Genomic DNA, 21,137 nt, shown 5'->3' with positions numbered 1-21,137 from the left:
CAGCTGTTGGAGGAACTGCCCTTTCTTGGGGTAAGGGCAGAATTCAGTCTCCATGTGTATTTATCCAATGCTCCACCATGGACTGCTCCACTAGTGGACTTGGGTCTGTCCAAGAGGGACCATAGTCTGCTAGGCTGAAAGTAGAATTCAGCGGCATTCACTCATCCCCTTAATCAGTGCTGTACATGGCCTTCTTTCATTAAATACATTTTATGGGTTCAGGCTAAATGAAGTTGATTTTTTTGGCTCTCTGCTGCTGCCACAGAGGAAAGTGGTAGATGAAGGGTGGGGCCCTATTGTCAAGTAGTTGTTTTACGTTCTCTGCAGCATGCAGTGGTGAAGATTGTGAGAGAAAAGTACTTGAGGACAACAGCATTCAACAACCTGGGGCAGCTACAAGCTTTCCTGAGTGAGCTGTATGTGTACCTGGTGGATCAGATGCACGTTGCTCTAAATCAGGTATGCAGATACCCAGTCACGTAGTAAGAACATTGTCAAGTGTGACTTGGAGTGTGTTTATTTCACTATGGAGCTAAGGCCTGACATGGCTTTCTCGGAAATCAGTGGGGGCAGGATCAATCCCTGAATATGCAATTACTACAATGAGCCTAACATGCAGCCCAGAGACATTTTCAGAAACATTTTTCATCTACAGTATCTAGGTACTTCTATGGCCACACAGCTATAGAATATGTATGTGTATGAGGTGTCTTTGGGTTGATGCATGTTAGAGGTGGATGAGGAGATGTCAGCTAGCAGACTTATATATATGATACAGATCTTTCATTGTGTATCAAAGACTCACACGGGTGACATTACACAAATTAGTGGAGTAGGAAGCTTGCAATATTCTTGGTCCATCTAGAAGTCCTTAGATGTTTCTTCGGTTTTTAAGATTGAGGCCTTCTGATACCAATAGACAACAGGTGTAAATAATGGGGAAGACACCTCGCTTATGTGATGAAGGTCGCTCCAAGTCCATGATTTTACATACCTGATAGTGAGATACAGATGAGAGAGATGCAGGAGTGAGTCCCATTTGCCATCAATAGTCGAAATGATTTATAATTTGTCGCCCAGCCTGTAATGTATTGCATTTGGTATCACACTGGATTTGCACAGTGATGCCATAGAGTGACCTAGTTCATCCTTGCCAAACTTCTGTGTGTTCATTTGACTTTATTTTATCTCCTGTGTCCTTGTCTCTTAACAGATACTGTCACAGGAGAGTACTGTCATTGCCTCACCCACCTTCACAAGCTGTGAGCAGCTCCGACTCTTTGCTCATGAAGCCGAAGTCAATGAGGATTATGCTCTGGCATCTGTCTACTATCAGGAGGTAACGGAGCTTCTCCCTTCCCTTCCCTCTCTCCAGGCACATTGTTTGGCACAGTGTGTTATAGGGATGACAGTGGGGCTGAAATCAATGAAGACCTCAAGTTTCTTACTGTAACTGCACTGTAGGCTGGGCACAGTGAAGGAAGGATGATGCAGCTCAGTAGGCTTAGCATTTACCATTGACAGGTGGTTGTCAGGATAAGGCTTATCTCAGGCTGAAGCATGACAGAGGCTGACCAGGTCATTGTGGGCTTTCATCCTGATGGGGAGGGGAAAACAACTGGATTTGATGAGCTGTCACAAAAGGCAGCTAAAGTGAGAATTGGAAGATTATGTCATCTAACAAGAAGTGAAGGAGAGCTAGAAGGAAAAGCAACAAGAAGACTAGCTAAAGATGGAAAACTCTCTGCTTCTTACTCCCAGTTGAAGGTGGCAAAAAGGCTGAAGGTGGGTAGACTGAAGGTTGATGCTGGTCATGATCCCTGCTTAGGAGAAACTCTAGCTCATAGCAAATAAAGGCTGACAGTTGGCAGCCAAATGTTGGGGTGAAGGTACAGAAAGGGAGATTGGCATAAAAGTGGACCCCCTCATTCTGAACTTCTGCATCAGCTAAAACTCCAGGAATCCTAACTGTAGCAATGGTATCTTTTGCCTAGAGGCTGGCTCGTGACCGCCAGATTGTCCAGCACTGGCTAGATTATGGGGCATTCTGTCTCTTGATGGAGGAAAATATAAAAGCCCAGGAATGTTTTCGTGAAGCTCTTTCTCTGAACCCAAGTCACCTGCACAGGTACTGCTGGTTCTGGCTAGGAGGGATGACTGGGAGAAGGGTCTGTTTATTGTCACTGGTTTAATCAGTTGTGAGTTTTTTGTGGGTAACCTGTTTGACATCCTCTCTAGCTTGCTGCTGTGTGGTATCATAGCTGTTATGATGGAGCATTATGAAGAGGCAGAAATCTTCTTTGAGGATGCCACCTGCTTGGAGCCATCCAGCATCCTGTCCTGGACTCTCTTAGGTATGAGATCAACTGAATATGTACCTTTGATAAACTCTGTAGATCTTTGGTTTTGCTCTTTATTTTGGTCCTAATCCCCAATGCTTGCTCTGGTGCTGTACGAGCAGGAGTATGGAACCCAACAGAACAGAGGGAAATAGGTGCAACAACTCCTCCATCGTGCAATTCCTTTGTCCCCCCTCAGGTTTGTTCTATGAAATACAGGAAAATGATATTCGGGTGGAGATGGCCTTCCATGAGGCTAACAAACTACTGAAGGCACGACTGGCCAAAGAAAAAAACATCGCTGAAGCTGCTGAAGGAGGAGGAAAAAAGCTATACTCTCTCTCTGCCACAGTTCTAAGAACTGTCACTTCTCCCCAGGAAGACACCCTACCAGGTAAGTCAGCAATGTAGCCAGCAGCCAATCAGACTGGCGAGAAGGGCACTCGGATTTAATGTGGAGGGATGCTGTAGAGTGAAATGCATGAGAGGAAAACTAATGTTGGCTCTTTTGATGCAAGCAGTCAATCAAAGTGTGGGTACTGGGGATGTTCCAGCTGGAAGTAAAAATCGATGGAGTCTGGTATATTCTCTATTGTAATCTTGTTTATTTAACAAGAATATGCAAAGTCCTGTTTCTCTGACCACAGAGGGAACCAAGAACAAAAGGAGCAACTTCTTAGCTTACCACCCCCAAGCCGGCCAACACTAGACCTGAAACCTTCTAACTCTCTCTTCTAAGGGCACGTCTAAACTTGCAAAGTTACAGCGCTGGCAGTTACAGCGCTGCTCAGAGAGCGCAGAAGGGAAACTGCTGTTGTGTGTTCACACTGACAGCTGCCTGCAGAATAGCGTGTTCACACTTGCGGCACTTGCAGCGCTATTGACAGAGGTGCACTCTGGGCAGCTATTCTACAGAGCACCTCTTTCTCTTTTGCCGCTAAGAATTGTGGGAAAGTGGATGGGGTTGCAGGGCATCCTGGTTCCAATCCTAATGCCCTGTGTTGCATTTCTTTGCATCCTATCAATCCCTGTGTTTCCATCCACATTTGGCATCATCTTTCAACGGTTTGTGTACTGTGTGCCCTGCCTCTTTCGGGCTGCAGGAATGGATCCCGAACTGCTGACCAGTATGCTGCTCGCTCTGACCAACACATCACGAGTGCAGTGGAATTATTCCTTAAACTACAAAGGCAAGAAAGTGCGACACTGATCTCGCCACATGTAATAGCTACGACAGGACATTGTTTGTGGCATTCACAGAGGTGCTGACCACAGTGGAATGCTGCTTTTGGGCTCAGGATTGAATCGTGATGAACATCTGGGATGATGAGCAGTGGCTATAGAACTTTTGCATGAGGAAAGCCACATTCATGGGACTGTGTGATGAGCTCACCCCAGCCTTGGGGCGCAAGGACATGAGAATGAGAGCTGCCCTGTCACTGGAGAAGCACGTGGCAATAGCACTGTGGAAGCTGGCTACTTCAGACTGCTACTAATTGGTCGCTAACCAGTTTGGACTGGGAAAGTCAACTGTTGGAGTCGTGTTGATGGAAGTGTGCAGGGCCATTAATCGCATCCTACTCCGAAAGGCTGTGACTCTGGGCATGATATTTTGGATTGCATTGCGTGACACTGTGGATGGCTTTGTACAAATGGGCTTCCCTAACTGCGGAGAGGCAATAGATAGCATGCACATTCCAATTCTGGCACCAGACCACCTAGCCACCGAGTACATTCATTGCAAGGGGTATTTCTCAATGGTTCTCCAGCGCTTGTGAATCACCGTGGGCATTTTACAGATATTAACACAGGCTGATCTGGAAAGATGCATGACAAACATTTTTCGGAACACTGGCCTGTTCAAGAAGCTGTGACTTTCTTCCCAGGTCAGAAGATCACCATAGGGGAAGTCGAAATATCCATTGTGATCCTGGGAGACCCCACCTACCTCTTAATGCCGTGGCTCATGAAGCCATACACGGGGCAACTTGATAGCAGCAAGGAGTGGTTCAACAACAGGCTGAGCAAGTGCAGAATGACTGTGGAGTGTGCATTTGGCTGTTTAAAAGCCCGCTGGCGCTGCCTTTATGGAAAGTTGGACCTGGCCAATGACAATATTCTTATGCTTATAGCCGTGTGTTGTATGCTCCATAATATTTGTGAAGGGAATGGTGAAAGCTTCACTCAGGGCTGGACCGCAGAGGCTCAGCACCTGGAGGCTGAGTTTAAACAGCCAGAGACCAGGGCTATAAGAGGGACACAGCGTGGGGCCATAAGGATCAGGGATGCTTTGAGGCAGCAATTTGAAGATGAAAGACACAAATTTTTGTTGCTATGCTTGGGATTGCAGTGCTTGTAATGCTAGGAGGTGATTGCTGCACATGATGCAAGAAGGGGCCTTAACACGATTGTATGTTGCTTTGCAGTGCTATTATTGCTTTCACTTAATAAAGATTGCTTTCAAACACAATTCTTTTATTAAAAGACAACAACTGAAGGAGAGAGTCAAATGAAAACATTCATCAGCAGGGAGCGGGAGGGGGCATGGGGGAAGGGAAGTTCTCAAGAGGAGGAGGGGTCCTGGGACAACTACAGATTTGTGTATGTCCAGCGATCATACCCAACCTTCTCCTTTGGAGTACAATGCAATCAGGGCTGTACTTCAGCAGGGCCAAACTGCAGAGGGATGGGTGATGAGTGCAGTGGGTAGTGGGAGTCCACACTGCTGGACTGTGAGGAGGAGTGGAATGCTGCAAGCAGAGAGTGGAGCCAGGAGGTTGATAACAGTGTGTGGGAGGTGCATGGGAGAGTTTTGTGACAGCAGCTTCAGGGGAAGGCGGGCACGGAGCTGCTTGGTTTGCAGAGCTAGTCGCCTGGAATGTGTCCACTTGGCGCTCCATAACGGTTAGGAGCCACTCCGTGCCTTCTTTCTTGTGTGCTGTGTTCTCCTGTCAGTCCTTCTCACTGTGCTGCCACTCATAGACTCATAGACTCTAGGACTGGAAGGGACCTCAAGAGGTCATCGAGTCCAGTCCCCTGCCCTCATGGCAGGACCAAATACTGTCTAGACCATCCCTAATAGACATTTATCTAACCTACTCTTAAATATCTCCAGAGATGGAGATTCCACAACTTCCCTAGGCAATCTATTCCCGTGTTTAACTACCCTGACAGTTAGGAACTTTTTCCTAATGTCCAACCTAAATCTCCCTTGCTGCAGTTTAAGCACATTGCTTCTTGTTCTATCACTGGAGGCTAAGGTGAACAAGTTTTCTCCCTCCTCCTGATGACACCCTTTTAGATACCTGAAAACTGCTATCATGTCCCCTCTCAGTCTTCTCTTTTCCAAACTAAACAAACCCAATTGTTTCAGCCTTCCTTCATAGGTCATGTTCTCAAGACCTTTAATCATTCTCGTTGCTCTTCTCTGGACCCTCTCCAATTTCTCCACATCTTTCTTGAAATGCAGTGCCCAGAACTGGACACAATACTCCAGTTGAGGCCTAACCAGCGCAGAGTAAAGCGGAAGAATGACTTCTCGTGTCCTTCAATTCCTGTTTCTCGGCGGCCGAGTGCATCATAACCTCACACAGAAAGTCCTCCTTAGTTCATCGTGGCCACTTTCTAATTCTGCGCAGTTGTTCTGCCGCCGACAAGGGAGGCTGGGCTCCCAAGGTCATCTCTGTGAAGTTTAAATGCAACATTTTACAGAAGCAGTATTGTTTGCAACACAGACATCACAGTTTCAGTGCTTTAAAACACAGCCAGTACTCACACACCTGTCACTAACTGGCTGACCCCAGGCAAGCACACATGAGCCACAAGACCCCCAAAATCGTGAGTAGCCACAGGGGCAGGGTATTGTAGGGTGGGCCCGATAATAATTCCTGTCCCCACATTGTCCACAGGCTGTGTTCATTATGGAAGACATCTTGTCTGCTGAGGGTGAGCAGGAAATCAAGGGAGGGTCTTCTCCAAGCCTGCAGCTTCCGTCCTTGCGCCTATGCGGCTAGCCAGTGTGTAGCAATGGTTCCTCCTCCCCCTCCCCCCGTCACAGCAAAGTGGCACGGGAAAGTTACCGTTAATGGGACAAGAAACAAAGCAGCTCTGCCGAGGAACCTGTGATGGTAGATTGCCCACTATCTCCATGAGAGTTTCCTGGAGATCTCTGAGGGAGTCCCGTGAAGTGAGGGAGTCTATCAACAGCCTGTTCTGCCGCTCAGACTAGGCATGCGGTGGGAGACAAGCCTGCTTTCTGTAACACTCCTGCCCCCAACTACTCGCTTCATCAATTCCCCAAATCAGATCCACTTACCAGGGGCCTCTTCTGTTTGCACTTCACCAAACTCTGACTGCTGTGACTGGCTAGGCTCTTTCAGGATAGAAAAGAGCTCCTGACTGCATATATCTCTGGCCTCCGAATCATCTTCTGCCTCTGGGTCCCCCTCCTTCCTCCTCCTGGCTCGGTCTACTCTCGACTGGCATGTGAGCCAACAAGTATCCACAGGGACCTTCACAGTGGAGGTTGGGTCACCACCAAGTATCGCATCCAGCTCTTTGTAGAACCGGTAGCTTGTGGACACCGCACCAGAGCAGTGGTTTGCCTCTCATGCCTTGTGGCAGGCATTCTGCAGCTCCTTCACTTTTACCCTATACTGTAATGTGTCCCAGTCATAGTCCCTTTCTATCATGCATCGTGAAATCTGTCCGTAGATATCATAATTCCTATGGCTGGAGCGCAGCTGGGACTGCACAGCTTCCTCTCCCCAAATGCCAATGAGATCCAGCAGCTCAGCATTGCTCCAAGCGGGGGATCACCTGGTGCGTGGAGCAGGTATGACCACCTGGAAAAATGCACTGAGACCACTGTATGCCTCACCAAGCAAACAGGAAGGGGACTTTCAAATTTGCAAAGCAATGTACGGGGTGGGGCTGACAGTTGCTCACCTAAAGGAAGGGCAGTAGAGTTCAAACCGGTGACTAGAGAGGTGAGAACAGACATTGTGGGACACTTCCTGGAGGCCAGTCGCAGTGCTGTAATTGCCACAATGTCTACACTGGCACCACAGCACTGAAGACCCAGCGCAGAAAGTGCTACACCTCTTGTCGGGATGTTTTTTTTAATAACGCTGCAACTGCGCAGTTTCTGCGCACTAAGTGGCTTGGCAGTGTGTACACCTTGGAATTAAGACACAGAAAGCTGCTTTATTGCGCAGAAACTTGCCAGTGAAGACAGAGCCGTATTTTACGTCATCATAACTTTGCAAGGTATTAACATAAGCAAAAATCTATTCACAGGGATTTGCATCCAGCGCAGTATTTTCCCAGCAATCCTGGGACTGTTCTTTTTCTGCAATTTTCTGAGTTCTCTCAGGTACAGCATCTTGCTAAGAAATGACCAATTTATGGAGAACTTTTCATTGCACGTAATCCATTGTGGGGTTTAGTTCCAGATGAGGCTCCAGATGGCTCCCTGAAAGTACAGCCAGATTATGTAGAGCCTGTTGTAACCATCCAGCTGCCAGAAGATGATCCTGCAGTTAAACTGACCAAGAAACTTTTCCCTACTCTCAGTAAGAACAAGGAGACGTCCCAGAAAGGTTAGAAAGTGGGGTCTCTGGCTTAAAGAGAAGGGGGGATTTCAGTGCTGGGGCAGAGGGTTGGAACTTCACAGCAACCAGTGGCAAAAATGTGAGATTAAGTACAGATAATACAGGAGATTGTCAGTAAAAGCTAACTTACTTGCCGTTCAGTTAATCAGGATAGGGTACAAAACAGCAAGGTTTGATCTCCAACCCAGGTTAAGAATCTTCAGCAAAGTGGATTTTCTTGTAGACAGTCGTGCCAGCGCCTGACTATCTACACTGCCATTAAACAGCCCCTGAACCAAGCCCCACAAGCCTGAGTCAACTGTCATAGGCCAGCCCCATGTTTTTAATTTTAGTATCGATATACCCTTTGTGACAATGTATAGCTTCCTTTTGCATCATTTATCAAAACTTAAGCACTTAAAAAATCAAAGAAATGACTAGTTAAAGTCAGCTGTCGCCTATCCTGCTCATATAATAAACAAATACATGATATGGTTATGGATTATTACTGTTATTCTGAACCTCTGGTATTTTCAGCACCCCTGAGCCTCTCTCTCTTGCTATTATCTCAGTAATGAAGAAAACTAATGGAGGAGCACTTGATCCATCACATGCGGTGGCCCCTGTCCCCCTTTCTGGACTTTCACAGCCCTCCCACACAATCTTCATGGAGACCATACACTTCTTGATGGAGGTCAATGCTCTACAGGTCAGTGCAGCATGAACTGGGGAAGGAAGGTGGAATTAGGATTTTGAACTCATTTCCATGGGAGACAGTTACTTCCCTGTGGTATTAAAATAGTGAGATTATGGCAGCTTCCAGTAAGATGTTCTTATGGGTTTAAAGAGGGCTATGCAGACTCAACTCAAACATCAGTCAAGTCAACATTATTGTCAAGTGCTGCCAAGATATGGCTGTTTAGAGAATTCAGAACTGAAACGATCCTAAGATGCATCAAAAATAACCTTAGTTAGGCAAAGTGAATACGAGTGTTCAAATCCACCACTGATTTATTGCAGGAAGAACAGGTAATCCAATTTTTGTCCATAAAAGAGCCGTTTCAAGGATAGTTTTGAGAGGAAATGCCTATTATTTTGATGCATCCTACAGACCAGGTGGTCACTTCTTGGATCAGAATAGCCATCCACGCACTTCTGTGTGCATGAGAGTAACCTTTCACATGCATGTGGAGTGCCTCCCTTCCAAAACAATGGCTCCTCTTGGGTTTCATCAGATGGAACTCTCCCTGTGACCTTGGATTTCACAATAGCCATTCTGATGTATAAGCACACATCTTTGACCTTAGTACTTCTCTACCACTGACGCACTGGGCAGTCTAGTTCCTCCTTTGATTACAGTCACTCACTACTTGTGGTATTTCTTCCCAGGCAATGCCAGTACATTCACCATCTTCTGTCAGTTCTTCTTTTGCCTTCCTCGTTTTCTCTTTCCTCTCTTAGGTACCTAATTCAATGCTTTCTTACCATATTGCCTCATGCATTAAAACTATGCAATGTTAATATCCCAAAGGAGCACAAAACACTTTCCAAACTTTCCAAACCAATATACAAACAGCAGCCCTAGGAAAAGGTGTGCAGTGGGAAGCCATGGAGGCACCTGGGAGACTCACTGCCCCAGACCTCCTCCTCAGTCCAAATGTCAGCTTGTATGTGCCCCACATCCCCTCATCCAGGTTCTCTCTCTCACACATTCATCCTCCCTTCAGGTTAAGACCAGCAGCACCAGTATCAGTCCATTGGACAACCTTTTTCCATTAGATCAGAGCTACTCTTTGAGCAACCACTGGAGGGTTGTCAGAGGGACAAGCTGCCTTCATAATAGCACTCCAAGCTTCTCTTGTATGGCATCTTTTTCAGTTCTGTCCCCACTCTCTCCTAGCCTGTATTGACAGGGGCCTCCTCGAATGCAGTGACTTCCACATTGTGCTGTATGACGTTAACTTGACAGAGAAGGGATGGGAAATTTGCTGAGTGTTAACAGCAAACAAAGACAACTAAAAGCAACTGAAGCTAAAATTTAAAAGGAAAAAACTTATCCGTCCAGTGTTTGAACTGCTAATGAAACACCCTTTCATTAAGTCAGAGGATGCCTTGAGGGAACATGTAAAGTCATCTTGAGACATTACCTGTGTGTTCCAATACGTACAGTGCATGGTGAGCATTCTGGTTGTCTGTCACAGAGGAGGCTGCACATTATCCCTTTTCTCCATGCTGGGAGCAGAACAGGGGTTGGGATGTTCATGGCTGGTGTTAGTTTCGTTACAATGCCTGTGTGTGGCTTTCTCTTTCAGTTTGTTCACAGGGCGCTAGCACATGAGCTACTGTGCCAGCAGGAAGGACCCAGCTGTGAATATTACCTAGTGCTGGCACAAACACACTTGCTCAAGAAGGACTTCTCTAAGGCTGAAGAATGTCTCCGAGAGGCTATTCAGATCGACTACCTGGTAACTGTTTTTTAGCACTACGCTGCCCTGAGCAGTCAACATGCTCTCTCAGAACTCAAGGAGCCTTGCAGAACAGTACAGCATGTCCCCTGCTATGTTTGTTCCAATGGGTCAGGTCCTGAGGTCTTGACTCGATCTTATTCAATCAAATTCCTGTTGCAGTCAGTAGGAGTTTGCCTAAGCAAGGATAACATAGAAGTTGAGTAAGAACATCAGGATTTGGCCTGTTTCACTTCTCTCCTCCTTTATTTAGTTCATTATTTTGCATTTTAGTTGATCTTCTACATGAGGCAACACATCAGAGTGAGGACTCCTCTTTGTGCATCTCTCTGTCTTTCTTTCCCCTCAGTGTATATTGCTCTTGGGGGAATTCTGCACCACTGTGCAATGCAGAATTTTGCAGAAATTAACATTGTGCACGCAGAATTTTCTTGCTCCCACAGAAATGGGCTGCAGTGCTGCTGCCCGCAGAGCCCAGCTTGCACGCTGAAGGCACTGCCAGGGGGAGGGGAAGGGAGCTAAAGGGTTCCTGACCACTGCAGTTCCCAGCACGCCCTGTGGGAAGGAAAGGGCAGCGCAGGAAACTCCATGCAAGCCTGGGACCAAGCATCAGACTGTTTGTCTCTCTGGATCCCTGGGCTCTGGGGCGAGAGGGGCGGGTGTCTAGACTGCAGGGGGGTGGGTATCTGGGCAAGGGGGACCCCTATGGCTGGCTCTGGCGGGGAGGATGGCAGGTATCTGGGCTAGGTGGAACCCATGGCTGGGCTGGGTGGGGGAGGGGGTTCGTGTATTGGCTGTGGGGGGAGGGGTTGTGGGTGGCTGGGCTCTGAGGGGGATAGAGGGAAGGGGACAGAGAAACAGGAGCTGGGTTATCATAGGGGTTTCTTTAACTCTCTGCCCCAGCGGGGATTTTTATGTATGTCTGCATTGTTACAGACATACTTGCTGATAGGTATTTTGAACAAATTACAAAAGTAATTGAAACTGGCGTGATTCTGCAGTGTTATTTTGACAAATAAAATTTGCAGAATTTTGCAGAATTTAAAATATTGTGTGCAGAATTTTTTATTTTGGTGCAGAATGTCCCCAGGAGTAATATGTTCCTTTCTCCCTGTGTGAACATGTGCACTTCTCTATATCATTCATATATATATTCTGCTGCTGTCTGCATGCTCCATTCAACTTGACATTCTCAAAAGATGCATCTCCCTTTCATCTGAATATCATAATTTTATATATGCAGACAGCAGCAGAACTAATATCACTAAATGTTTTTTAATATTTGTATTTGTCACAGATTAGGCCCCCATTGTGCTAAGTGCAGTAGTCGTTGTGCAAGTACTCCTCGCTACAAACTCAATTTGCTTGTATGTAAAATACATATCTGTAAGCAAATAGCCTTCATCATCTCCCTTACTTCAGAGCTTAGATGCTATCCAGTTAATCTCTTGTCCACTTTGCCCTGCCTGTCTCACTTTGTCTAACTTCTGGGTTTCTTTACATAGAATCCAAATGTTTGGGCACAGAAAGGGCACCTGTGCTACCTGAGTGGAAATCTTAGTGAGGCAAAGGAATGCTATGAGCGAACCATCAGCTTTGTAACAGATGCTTCTGAGATACACTTTGTTTACCTGCGATTGGGGTCGATCTATCTGAAAGAGAAAGAGGTGAGGAGCTGAACATGGGATCTAAAAATGGGAGACAAACCAAGGCAGGGAAAGTAACTATTCTGGATGAATAATATGAATTGCAACTTTTATTTTCATAGCTGCAGATCAGACAATACAATTAAGTTTTTTAATTAACTCAAGTCTTTGGAGCAGAGATCTGTTTTACTTCTTTGTGTGTACACTGCCTGGCGCCAGTCCTGATCAGGATCTCTGGATGCTGCTGTAATAGTAACCCCAATAATTTTTCTAGCACTAGATATGGAGAGCTAAACATTTCTTGTTGGCTTGTTAATCTGAGGCTCTCAGGGGCTATACAGGCAGAACTGCCTGCTATGGGAAATGTGAGTAGGTTCCTGGCCACAACTAACAGCATTTGGTTGGTAGTGTCCCCTCCCATATGAGCCCAGTTGGATATATATGGTGGTTTCAGCGTGCCTGTGGAAGAAGAGCAGCCATGGTGCAGAGTGAATGGTTACATTACAGAGAGCAACTTACTGATCTCTTCTCTTGGCAGTATGATAAGGCAAAGCGCACCTATATGCTGGCCTGTAAGAAGTCCTCATCCTGCCTGACCTGGCTGGGAGTAGGAATCGCCTGCTACAGGGTAAGAGGGTGAAAAGCATCCATGCTTGGCCAGTCTTTAGACAATTGCATAGATCTTGGGAAGATGAGATTATGACTTGACTCTCCATTGTTCCCCTTTCCTTAGGTAAAAGCTGTTCATCCAAACTATCTGAGGGACCAGAGTTCTCTAAGGCTGTTCTTAGGGTAAAGGCCACATTGCACTGGGTGCCATCATGGTTACATGCATGAGACTCTCTGATGCTAAAATGGAAAGTTTGAGAGAAAAGTTACTCTAACCAGCTGTAGAACAGACAATCACTGTATAGCAATTAACTCCTCCTGGGACTAGAATCTCTTTTCTCAGTGTGATGTCCTGCTTGGGGTACCAGATCTGTGACACACTGTCTTAGCCCTCAGTCTCAGCAAGCAAGAGCTTTGCTCTCTGACACTAGTTCATCTGCCTTCTCGGCAAACTTTCCAGGATTCTGCCAGTCCAAACTTTGCCTTGCAGGTAACAGTTAATGAACCCCAATTCCCAAGTTCCCCAGAAACATCTCTCTGTGATGTCCAGTCTAGTCCTTCTCACTGGACACTCACAGAAGTTAAGTTTGCTGCCTCCAAAGAGACAGAACACACACCAGCCTGTTAGGTTAGCTCAAGACTTACCCTTTATTGTAATACACAGCAGTGAGATGGTTTTGTAATAAAACAAGACTAAGTTTATTAACAAAGAAAAGAGATAAGTGTTAATAAGTAAAAATAAAACAAACAGGTATGATTACAATTAAAACCAAACACAGCACACTTTCAAGTGACTAAAACTTAATTTCACAAGTTACTATCTTTGTCTAAGCAAGTTAGACACCTGTAGTTAGTTCTAGTGACTTTTGCCTTTCAGGCCAAGTGAATCCAGCTTTTAGAGGCTTGGAAGGTGCTGAACACTAAGTCGCCTCAGTGATGAATAACCAAAATGGGATTTTGCTTGTCTTTGTAACCCCTAAAGTTCATTGTCTCTGGAGCCAGGAAGGCTTTCTGGGGTGCAGATTCCATCTCCCATCATGATCGTTAAGCAGTCTCCTCCCCTTCTTCTTAGCTTGATGGCTTTGTTCAGCTTATATATAAATATATTTGCATTGTCTTCTGCTTGTGATCAAGCTGGTCAGACAAATAAATACACATTCCTTTGTCTAGGGAAGGCTGGGCTTATGTGCTGCCTCCCAAACATATCTTAAGAACATATTTCCAGCACACATGGATAACTCTTTGTATACATTCATATACACACCATGCAATGATTTTGGGGACCAGCATGTTACCAGTTTGCATAAGATACCTTACGTAATACCTATTAAATACAGGTTATGACAACAATGTTTTGGGGCACTGAGTGTATCAGACCTGCTGTGAATTGCAGTATGACATGCACTCTACCGGTTGGTATTGAGGGATCCTAGAGACACACTCAGTACATTGTCACATAATCATGCTATCACTGTGCTGGACTCCATTCTAAATGAGCACCTACCTGTGTGCAACCTAAGTGTCAACAGAAAGGAGCCTTTTTCTTTTGGCTCACATTGCTTTCCCCATCACAAGGAATGTAGGGAAGTCAGCAGATGGGAAGGGCTACCAAGAACAACCCTTTCTTTATTAAAGATGTGAGGATTTTCAGAATGGTTTAATAAAGGCAGAGACACCAGCCTGAGATCCCTGCAGCCATAAAGAGTGAAGCATCTCGCAAGGGGCTGCTTTGCAAGGTTCCTTCATCTGAAGAAAGTGAATGGGCGGGGTCAGGGTGACTCTACTTTTCTCCTCAACCATCGCAAGGGTTCCCCAATAGTTTCCAAACTCCAGACACATGGAAGTGAAAGAGTGATTGTTGCTTTCTTCAGTGAGAATAGTCCATGGGTAATTTGTAAGAGGACTGGGCTCTTCCGTAGTGTCTGAGTCAGTGATGAGGGGCTTTCCCTCCAGTCAGGAGAGCAGGAGAGTCTGACATTGCAGTTGTCTCACTCTCTCTGCTCTAAATTTGTTACACTATCATTATTATTGTATAATTCAGAGGAGCCTAAAGTGAGGATCATTTCTGAAGGTTTTTTCACACTGATTTCTTCAGCTGTCATATACCAGGTACATGTTAAACTCTGGGCAATACTTTACCTGCTGTTCAGTTTTTGCTAATCTCTTTCTCTCTCTCTGTAAAGCTGAAAGAAATTGCAGAGGCAGAAGATGCCCTCTCTGAAGCCAATGCCCTGAATAACAACAATGCCGAAGTGTGGGCATATCTAGCGCTAGTCTGCATGCAAGTGAGTGTCCTATCTCAACATCAAATGTGATGAAACATGTTCTGCTTTATCTACATCAATGTCTGTCTATATGTCTCAAAGGTGCCTCATAGACTCCATTGGTAAATATAGATAGGTTGGGGTTTGTTCTCTGAAAAAACACAAATATGGAAGCATTTTAATGCCAAAAGAAACAAACAATCTTCCCGTTTGTTTCTCATTACCCTTTCTTCTACTAAATATTCCACTGCTGAGGTATTCCTGTCATCCGGCCTTGTTAAAATGTGTCTCTTGACAGTAGCTGAAACACCTGATTTTGTCCTATCAAACAAGCTTCTCACTGGCTACTGGTGTTTTTCAGGGAGGAAGGCAGTTGGAGGCAGAGCAGTCTTACAAATACGCAATAAAGGTTTGTATTATTCTCATCCCTTCTAGTTTGGGGAAAAAAAGCAGGATGAAGAGGTCGGCTCATGGTCTGATGTCACTTAAAAAGGAAGTCATTTTTCTCAGCAGAGGGTTCTGAATATTCATATAGGAGAAGTACTTGCCCCTTTTCAGGTGTGAATTATATTTGAAAATAAGATAATTAAAGGTGACATTTCTGAGGCTTCTGCTGTCAGCTGCTATCATCTTGCTGACATATGATATCACTTCTAATACCAGCAGTAGGGAAATATTTGGTGCAATGACGAAGAGGCTATTTCTATTTTCTTTACAGTCTCTAAGTGGGATTAGTTGGTTGAATCCTCCTCCATGGCCCAAAGTATTCTAGGAAGATGTATCTTAGGTGCTTTAAGACTTGTTCATGTGTCCCTGTTTGATCCTCTTCTTTTCCATACAGTTAGAGCTGAAGAATGAGGAACTGCTCCAGGAAATCCATGAGGTACAGCGAATGGTTGGCTTTGGTAATCCATCGTTCTGAGCACTTCCTCTTCTCTGATCTACAGTCTCTTCTGTTCAGTCAGGAGATGGGTGAACATCATGGTCTTGGCCCTCATTCACTAATGAAACATTCCAAACTTCCAAACTCCTGCTGATATAGTGGATCATCAGGTGGTCTGGAGAAATTAAACCCCTCAATGGCATAGGGGGGAAGGGAGAACCCCTAGATAGAAGGCCATGGGAATTAATTCCCCTTGTATGATGTGTTGGTTATGTTCAGTTCCTTGATGTAACATATAATACATTCATCAGCCCAGTTCCCGTGCTTTATGAAAAATAACTCTCATATATAAAATAACAAATAAAATAGTTCAGAAGCAATTAATCTGGGGTGAGACTCTGAAAAGTAACTCTAAAAATTGTATCATATGGTTACAAGTTGATAGTTTGTTAATAATCCTATTCACTTAGTTTAGGAGTAAAAATATAGGTATTTTCCTCCTAACTGCCAGCTCTGTAAACTCCATCTGAGATTTGAAAGTCAAACTGAGTTCTTTCCAGGTTACACATCTTCACCAGTATTAAAACTTCTGCACTTGACATGTAATTAGCAGTTTGATTGATGATGCATGAGCCAGAATGGATTCCAGCTCTCTCTCCCATAGTTGTGTTGCGTAAGCAGTGGCAGCAAGTGTATAAAATAGTAAAAAGTGAGTGAGTGAGTGGTTTTATTATAACACACTGGTACTTGACCATTGGATATCCAACCACCATCTTTTTCTGTTAGAGTGGGTTTGGTAAAAGAAAACTACTCATAAACCAGCAGTTAACCACTGATATTTCCATCATTCAGAACTGAAGCCTGCTTTTATCAGGATTATACCTTTAAAAAATATATTGTACATCTCTTCCTTATTTGCAGTCTTGTTCTTATTGTAGCAGTTTTGGCAGCCATATAGAAGGAAGGGTAGGAGAGATTATAATGCTGCGTTAATTTTATTCCTAATAAAATTAAGTTTCTGTAGTTGAAACAATCTTTGTATGCTTCTTGTTTGTAAAGCCTCTAGCTTTGTCCTGATGAGCTTCTGTGCTCGTATGCTACCTGCCTTTACCAATATATCACCAACAGATCTTAAATCAGCAGGAGGCTGTGCTTTTGTTCTAGGGCCTCCCCTAGGGTGGGATTCTATTTGCACCGGAAATGAATCTTAGTCCATTTTTTTTAATGCATTTAAAAACACTAAAAACCTTTTTCCCCAAAGAGTTTATGTGGGTGTTCAAAAAACAAAAGGACACAAGGCCCATCCATATGTATCTGTCCCTCCCATCCCCTTATAAAAAATCTACTCTCTGGTTTATGTTTGACTTTTAAGAGGGCTGTTTTTGATTAATTTCTTTGTACTATGTTGTTCAGAACTTATGTTTTACAACCTAGAGGTTGAGATGGCACTTCATAAACGAACATTAGTATTATTTGTATCATTGTAGTGGTTGGGGACCAAGTCATGGACCAGGACCCCATTGTGCTAGGCACTGTACAAAACACAGAACAAAAAAGATGGTCCCTGCCCACAGAGCTTACAATTACTGGGGTTTTTTTAAATTATTATTTGAATTTAGGCAGGACGTTTATACTATTTAATATCTAAAATGATGATTTTCCATCCTTTAGTCAGATTGATACTACTCGAGAGATGTGTGTTTCGTTTTTCCCACTTATTTTTGTTTGATTTTTAAAACAGTTCAATAATTATGAGAACTGTATATGGTACCAGCACCATAAAAACAGAGACCTATGTGTATTGAAGAAGAGCCCACCTCACCTGGAAAATTACCAAGAAAGATACAAAATCAACACAAAAAACAGAGATGCTTTATAAGCCAGCTGGGTGGGTGGTGTAGCTCACTGATCAGGCTGAAGCGGGCTTTGCAAACTAGAACAGATGTAATAGTGATTGAAACTGCTGGAGGTTTGTCCTCCTGCACTGTTATGATTAATAAACATTTATGCTGTGCCTTAATTCTGCCACAAAGAATTTTCCATCTAAATTAGACAAGCAGACCATGAAGTTAGATAGTGGAGAGAGGGTTGGAAAAAGGAGAGATGAGGGTTAATTATTAAACAGCAAGTGACTTGCATAACTTCTGATGCTTTTAAGTAGAGACCAAGTGAGACAGGACAAAGGGAAGAGTAGAGAGTACAGGAGTAGAGTGTACACAGCAAGGCAAATGCTATGTGTTTTGAGGAAGGAGGATGGCAAAGATGCTTGATACCCAGGAAGAGGGATACTGTATAGGGGCAAGGCAGGAAACAATAGGAGGCAAAAGATGAAACGTGGGCAGAGCGCAGAGCTGCGCAGAACCATAAGTGAAGATAATTTTGATCTTGACACAAAAAGAGACAGGAACTTGATGAAGGTACTCTGCGGGTGATATTACCAGAGATGTGGGAAAGCAAGTAATATTTGAGCTACTGAATGCGGGATAGATTGACATGGAGAAAATAACGGACACTGGAAAGGAGGAGATTAGGTATCCAGGCAAGATACAACAATGGTGTGAACCAAGATTTTGGCAGTAGGGACCGAAAGGAAAAAGCAAATTTTAGAAATGTTAGTGTGAGAGGTTTGGCAAGAAACTGGCTGTTAGGAGAGAAGGAAAAGGAGGAATAATAGGCTGTGGTACAAGCAAGTGATCTGTTAGTTCTCTGAATCCTTTTGTGCCGCTAATTGTCAGTGAAGCATCAGCACTCAGTTTCCCAGAAGAGCATACAACTTTCCCCACACAGCAGTATTAGCTATTGGACTAAAGATTTACCTCCTGCTTCCAACATTAACCCTATTTTGGAGGAGGTTTGTTTTAATTTGCAGTGAATAGGCAGGACTGCCTGTTAAATAATGGAGGAGTGAATCATATTGGGAAATTGTAACACATTGAGAACAGAACTGTATTGCTAGGGCCCTACCAAATTGATGGCCCTGAAAAATGCACTACAGAGCGTGAAATCTGGTCTTCCCCAGTGAAATCTGGTCCTTTGTGTGCTTTTACCCTATACTATGCAGATTTCATAGGGGAGACCATTGTTTCTCATATTGGGGGTCTTGACCCAAAAGGGAGTTGCAGGGAGATTGCAGTATTGCCACCCACACTTCTGCACTGCCTTCAGAGCTGGGCAGCTATTGTTCAGATGCCCAGCTCTGAAGGCAGCAACCTGCCAGCAGCAGCACAGAAGTAAGGGTGGCAATACCATACCATGCCACCCTTACTTCTGTGCTGCTGCCTTCAGAGTTGGGTGGCTGGAGAGTGGCAGCTGCTGAAGGCCTAACTCTGTAGACAGCAGCACAAAAGCAAAGGTGGCAATACTATACCACACCATCCTTACTTTTGTGCTGCTGCTGGTGGCTGCTCTGCCTTCGGAGCTGGGCTCCCTGCCAGCAGCCACTGCTGCCCAGCTCTGAAGGCAGTGCCACCACTACCAGCAGCGCAGAAGGGTGGCAATACCGCAATCCCCCCCTATAATAACCTTGTGACTCCTCCCCCCACAACTCCTTTTTGGGTCAGGATCCCTACAATTACACCACCCTGAAATTTCAGATTTAAATAGCTGAAATAATGAAATGTTCAATTTTAAAAATCCTGTGACTGAAATTGAACAAAGTGGACTGTGAATTTGGTAGGGCCCTATGTATTGCTGACGATCACTTAACATGGCCAGCTGCACTACAAGAGAGATCCCCTGTGTACATGTGTTCTGTGATTGGAAGGGAGGAGGGAATATAGCTGGGGCTTTTTTCCTCCAAGAATCCATATTTTGCAGATTCTTGATAGAGACAATAGCAAAAGTGCTCAATCATAAACATATAGTTAAGGGTTAATGTCTCTTTTACCTGTAAAGGGTTAAGAAGCTCAGTAAACCTGCCTGACACCTGACCAGAGGACCAATAGGGGGACAAGATACTTTCAGATCTTGGTGGAGGGAAGTCTTTTGTTTGTACTCTTTGTTTTGGGTGTTGTTCGCTCTTGGGACTAAGAGGGACCAGAGGTACATCCAGGCTCTCCAAATCTTTCTGAATCAGTCTTTCATGTTTCAAAATTGTAAGTAATAGCCAGGCAAGGTGGATTAGTCTTATGTTTGTTTTCTCAACTTGTGAATCTTTCTTTTTGCTGGAACGATTTTTACCTCTGTTTCCTGTACCTTTGAATCTAAGCCTAGAGGGGATTTCCTCTGGGCTATATCAATCTGAGTACCCTGTAAAGTATTTTCCATCCTGATTTTACAGAGATGATTTTTACCTTTTCTTTCTTTAATTAAAAGCTTTCTTTTTTAAGAACCTGATTGATTTTTCCTTGTTTAAGATACAAGGGGATTGGGTCTAAACTCACCAGGGACTGGTGGGGGGAAAGAAGGGGGAATGGTTAATTCCTCGTTTTTAAGATCCAAGGAGTTTAAATCTGTGTTCACCAGGGAATTGGTGAACCCTCCCAAGGCAACCCAGCGAGGGGAAAGTCTGGCGCGGGGGGGACAGGGAGTGCGCCAGACACTGAATTTCTGGCTGATGGCAGCGTTACCAGATCTAAACTAGTAATTAAGCTTAGAAGTGTTCATGCAGGTCCCCACTTTTGTACTCTGGTTCAAAGTGGGGAAAGAAACCTTGACAGTCTCATTCTCTGATTAAATACACTTCAAAGTAGAAGGCAGTAACACATCTGTGTAAAGTCAGAGTGATCTGCGCTTCAGGACTATTAAATCTTCTTTGAGTAGCTAAGTGTCTTGACAAACAAGCTGTGCTGATGCCACAAGCTTGCTGTGTGCCTCTGGGCAAGCCTCTTAACCTCAGCTTCCCCATGTGAGCAGTTTAGTGAGGTTTAATTCACTAAGTGCTTTGAGATCCTTGGGTGGAAGGTATGTTGTTTTATTGTCATACTGATGTTCTGGCAGAATATCCTTACCCTACACAGTATTCCACCCACCCCAAGAATTTTTCAGGGTTTGCTGGTGTTCCCTTGGCTCTTATGTAATGGGATGGTTCCTGAGTGTGGGACATTCCCCAGTACCCACTGATATTTCTAGGTCCACATGCAGATAGCATTCTGTGCTACACCCCCGATTGCTTTGTGACATTCTTAGGCCCACCCCCAGGTGCCCAGTGACTAGCCCGGCCCCACCAATGCCACCCTGTTGTTACCACAGGCTGACGTGCTGCCAGACGATCCTAGACGCGATGCCCAGAGCCAAGGGCACAAGGATCCTTATGAAGGTGGCGAGCCCGTGCCAAGGGGGGCGGGTACAGGGAGCTCTAGGACAAGGCAGCACCCGGACTGCCCAGTGAGGGGGTGACAC

General features: G+C 44.7%; 1 protein-coding gene across 3 annotated transcripts in view; it reads left to right on the top strand.

The window, feature by feature from the left end:
• Positions 1–16,181, top strand: part of CFAP70 (cilia and flagella associated protein 70) — a 40,168-nt gene extending 23,987 nt beyond the window's left edge. For all 3 annotated transcript variants that reach the window (XM_030577068.1, XM_030577065.1, XM_030577066.1), the window contains 13 exons: positions 328–459; positions 1,214–1,339; positions 1,995–2,128; positions 2,239–2,354; positions 2,539–2,733; positions 7,787–7,939; positions 8,503–8,639; positions 10,243–10,395; positions 11,901–12,062; positions 12,580–12,669; positions 14,834–14,935; positions 15,276–15,323; positions 15,756–16,181. In XM_030577068.1, coding sequence (XP_030432928.1) covers positions 328–459; positions 1,214–1,339; positions 1,995–2,128; positions 2,239–2,354; positions 2,539–2,733; positions 7,787–7,939; positions 8,503–8,639; positions 10,243–10,395; positions 11,901–12,062; positions 12,580–12,669; positions 14,834–14,935; positions 15,276–15,323; positions 15,756–15,836 — 1,629 coding nt within the window. In that variant the 3' untranslated portion in view covers positions 15,837–16,181. The remainder of the gene's footprint in view (positions 1–327; positions 460–1,213; positions 1,340–1,994; positions 2,129–2,238; positions 2,355–2,538; positions 2,734–7,786; positions 7,940–8,502; positions 8,640–10,242; positions 10,396–11,900; positions 12,063–12,579; positions 12,670–14,833; positions 14,936–15,275; positions 15,324–15,755) is intronic.
• Positions 16,182–21,137: the final 4,956 nt, after the last annotated feature.

The sequence above is a fragment of the Gopherus evgoodei genome, chromosome 10 (assembly GCF_007399415.2).
Source record: "Gopherus evgoodei ecotype Sinaloan lineage chromosome 10, rGopEvg1_v1.p, whole genome shotgun sequence".
Classification (NCBI taxonomy): domain Eukaryota; kingdom Metazoa; phylum Chordata; order Testudines; family Testudinidae; genus Gopherus; species Gopherus evgoodei.
Note: the sequence above shows the minus strand (reverse complement) of the source record. Positions and strands in the feature narration are given on the sequence as shown.